General features: G+C 36.3%; 1 protein-coding gene and 1 long non-coding RNA gene across 3 annotated transcripts in view; one reads left to right on the forward strand and one right to left on the reverse strand.

The window, feature by feature from the left end:
* The window catches only part of LOC107684036 (uncharacterized), a 24,413-nt gene that overhangs the window by 12,807 nt on the left and 8,315 nt on the right, over positions 1–3,291 (reverse strand). The window lies entirely within an intron of this gene.
* The window catches only part of LOC107684035 (thrombospondin-2-like), a 17,410-nt gene continuing 16,195 nt past the window's right edge, over positions 2,077–3,291 (forward strand). Inside the window, exons 1-2 of one of the 2 annotated variants that reach the window (XM_016480162.1) lie at positions 2,077–2,422; positions 3,145–3,215. In XM_016480162.1, the coding sequence (XP_016335648.1) occupies positions 3,149–3,215 (67 nt within the window). In that variant the 5' untranslated portion in view covers positions 2,077–2,422; positions 3,145–3,148. Of the gene's footprint in view, positions 3,216–3,291 lie in introns of both variants that reach the window. The other variant, XM_016480161.1, reaches the window with a different exon arrangement.

Genomic DNA, 3,291 nt, shown 5'->3' on the forward strand with positions numbered 1-3,291 from the left:
ATTCCCTACTCAGGGAACTATGGTTACATACGTAACCTGAGATGTTTTTTTTGTGCATACAATGAAATTAAGTGGGATATAGTGTTGTTTTGGACCCCATTAAAGGGTTAGTTTACCTCAGAATGAAAATTAGGCTGCGTTTCACTCACCCCCGAGGCATCCTAGGTGTATATGACTTTCTTCTTTCAGACGAATCCAGTCGGAGTTATATTAAAAATTGTAAATAATATCTGGATACTTAAACTCTGATTGGCCGTTGCGTTCAAGATATCAACAGATACGTCTGTGATAGGCTACAATGTTCAACGCTGTAAAAAAAAAAAAAAAAACGTTGTAATTCGAAACTTTTAAAGGGGTCATATGATGCTTCTAAAAAGAACATTATTTTGTGTATCACTGTACATGCAAAACCATACAGAAAACATGAAATATGTTTTTCAGTATTTTTCAGTATTTCCAGTTCATTCTTATAAGATGTGTTATGTGCATTGGTTTACTATATGTTTGGTTTTATTCCACTTGTAGGTTTAAAATATATTTTTTTTCCCAGAAAGTGTTTCTACTATTAAATCCTCGTGAATTCTTGTGATAAAATTCAAGAGAGATGAAATGTCCAAGAGGTGGTCAAAAGACAGCATGAAAGAAAAAGATTGATTGATGATTCTCCTGAAGATTTGCTTTGAACTTGGAACATATTGGACCAAAATCAATCTGGTAAGCTTCCCAGTGACCCCATGGGGACAGTCCAGTGGTCAGAATGTCCTTCTCTCCGAGTTTTGATTGCTAGATATGCAGTCTACAAAAAAGTTGTACTTTCTCACTATGAGCATTTATTTATTGAACAGTTCAGAAATTATATTTGCTATGATGTGACCTTTCCTCTGCATCAAAGTGATAGTTCTATAATGCATTTAAAGAAGCCATTATAAACATTTATGAATGTTTTTAATGCTGCAGTTGGCCTTCAAAAGCAGACATAAAATCATATAATGTATATGATTTGGCAGGCATCCCTATTCTGTGCATTATGTCATTAACAAGGATCTTTCTTAAGAGCTGATTATAAAATGCACATCTTGGCAAAAAAAAATATATATATCAGAGACTGTTTGAAAAACCTGGAATTGTAATTTAGACTCCACGGACATTTCAATTCGGTCAAAGGAAGGAAGAATTATTTTGCTCACTCTAATCAGGCACTTAAAAGAGGGCAGCACTCATGGGGATACTTTCAGACTTATACAGGATATAATGTAATTTCCCGCATAAAGTAGTGAAATATACAATGATGTCATCCTTTTAACCCTCTGCTGAGGCCAGATTGTGCAAGAACTCTGATTTGTTTCACCTAGGGCATATTGTAAACACGTACATCATCTGTTTCATCTGCTGTAGTATATCTCCATTTTATGTGCTTTTGTAAGATGTTCCCACTCTACAAAAATTGATGGAATGTCTACCTTTGTGTTTTCAGAAAAGGATGGCGCATATTTTCAAAGGAATGTAAAGCTCTTGAGAGAACAGGTCAAATTAAAGTCATACATCTTAAATGGTAAATGCCACGTTGTGCTGTAAGGTGTTCATTGTAACAACAGTTATATTCAATGTCTTTCTGTCAATCTGTGTCTGTCTGTCTGTCTGAATATTTATTGGACATTATGCAAAGTTATTATGTATTATAATATATTATTTATATATTGTTTTAATTTATAAGTAACGTTATAGTTGTACTGTACATATGTAGGCTACACACACACACTCTGTATCTCTCTAACAGATATTTTTTGGTGTGAAGTATCTGGCATTTGTCCATTGACACTTCTTTTCTATTGCTTTTTAATATAAACCTGACTTCAGTCTTAACCTTCTCACATACCGATGCTCACATTTAGGTCTTCACCCATACCCCAACAGCCCCAGGCGCGATTCAGAACTGCATTAGCTAATGAAAACTGTCATGACGTGCTGTCACAGCAACAACCCGCAACCCTCCTCCAGCACCCCAAACCCTCCCCTTTTGAAACAAAATATGCGACCCTCGTGATGAAATTCAAGAGAGATCAGTTATGAGGAGAGAGCCCGTGAGTCCGGCATCATCTGGATTTATCACGTATCAGCTTTGGAGCATAAAGACATTGTTCAGTAACACCTCATGACTGACTGCATTCCTCCGTGAACAGTGTAACCCGCTTCGTGCGCGAATTTTAAACTTTGCGCTTGGGGACCCGTGGCATCTCCAGGTTTTACGCAATTAATTTTTAATCATTATCCTGGGTTTACCATTGTGGAACTGGCTGAGAAGTAGCGCGGATAGATATTTTCGTCTTGTACATACATACATATAGATAGATAGATAGATAGATAGATATTTTTTTTGTTAGTTAATTTTTGCTGTAATTAACGGAGTTCACCTTTGGTTCGGGTAAGTGAGGTGCTTGTCACATATCTGGTTTATTTGAAGCCAAAACAAATGTGGCGTAGGTTGTTAAAAGTGTGCATTCTTTTTAAATAGGCTGTGTATGCGTTTTAAGAGTGTTTTCACTGCTGATTCACAACCACAAAAATTACATTTTAGCCAGAGTGCGCCAAGTAGATGCGCGCGTTGCAAGCTCGTGAACAGGTAACCATGGCAACTCTACACCGATCACTCGCTTATTGTTCAGTAGCTATCATTCGTCAGTAAAATACTTTATTGTACGTACATATGACAGGTGTAATCACAAAAACGTTTTTATGGACGCCAAAAAGACAATTTTGGTTGCGCGACTGAAATCTCAAAGGATTGTGCCATGAAAAATACTGACAGAAATTCCTTTGAAAAGTCGACCCTTTAAAAGTAATTTTGTAAATCGCACTTTGACAAAGGTTTCAATACCTTTAATGTATTTGTTTGTATAATTGTGCAGTTTTATTATATAGGCTACAGCATATATTTTATACAAACTCGTTCACAGGCTTTGGAACAGTTTGTCATTTGCGCATGCCAATGGACAGCCTGATAAATTCAGTGGATTTGGGCATGTCTAATAATGTATTTTTAATACTAGGTGAGGTCTCCTGGTTTTTAGCTGAGCAGAGCCACTGTGGGGCAGGTAATTTAATTAACGTGAAAAATTCATGTTTGGTTACCATTCTTATCCATAGAAGAATGATTCTCCGACGATGTCTCCGAATGTTGGCCCTTTTGCTTCTGTACACCTCCGTAAAATCTCAAGGTAATACTGTAAACTTACTGTATATTACGGCATATTTATATATTCATATTTACTGTGCTGTATATATATATATATA

The sequence above is a fragment of the Sinocyclocheilus anshuiensis genome, unplaced genomic scaffold (genome assembly GCF_001515605.1).
Source record: "Sinocyclocheilus anshuiensis isolate Anshui unplaced genomic scaffold, SAMN03320099.WGS_v1.1 scaffold553, whole genome shotgun sequence".
NCBI lineage: Eukaryota > Metazoa > Chordata > Actinopteri > Cypriniformes > Cyprinidae > Sinocyclocheilus > Sinocyclocheilus anshuiensis.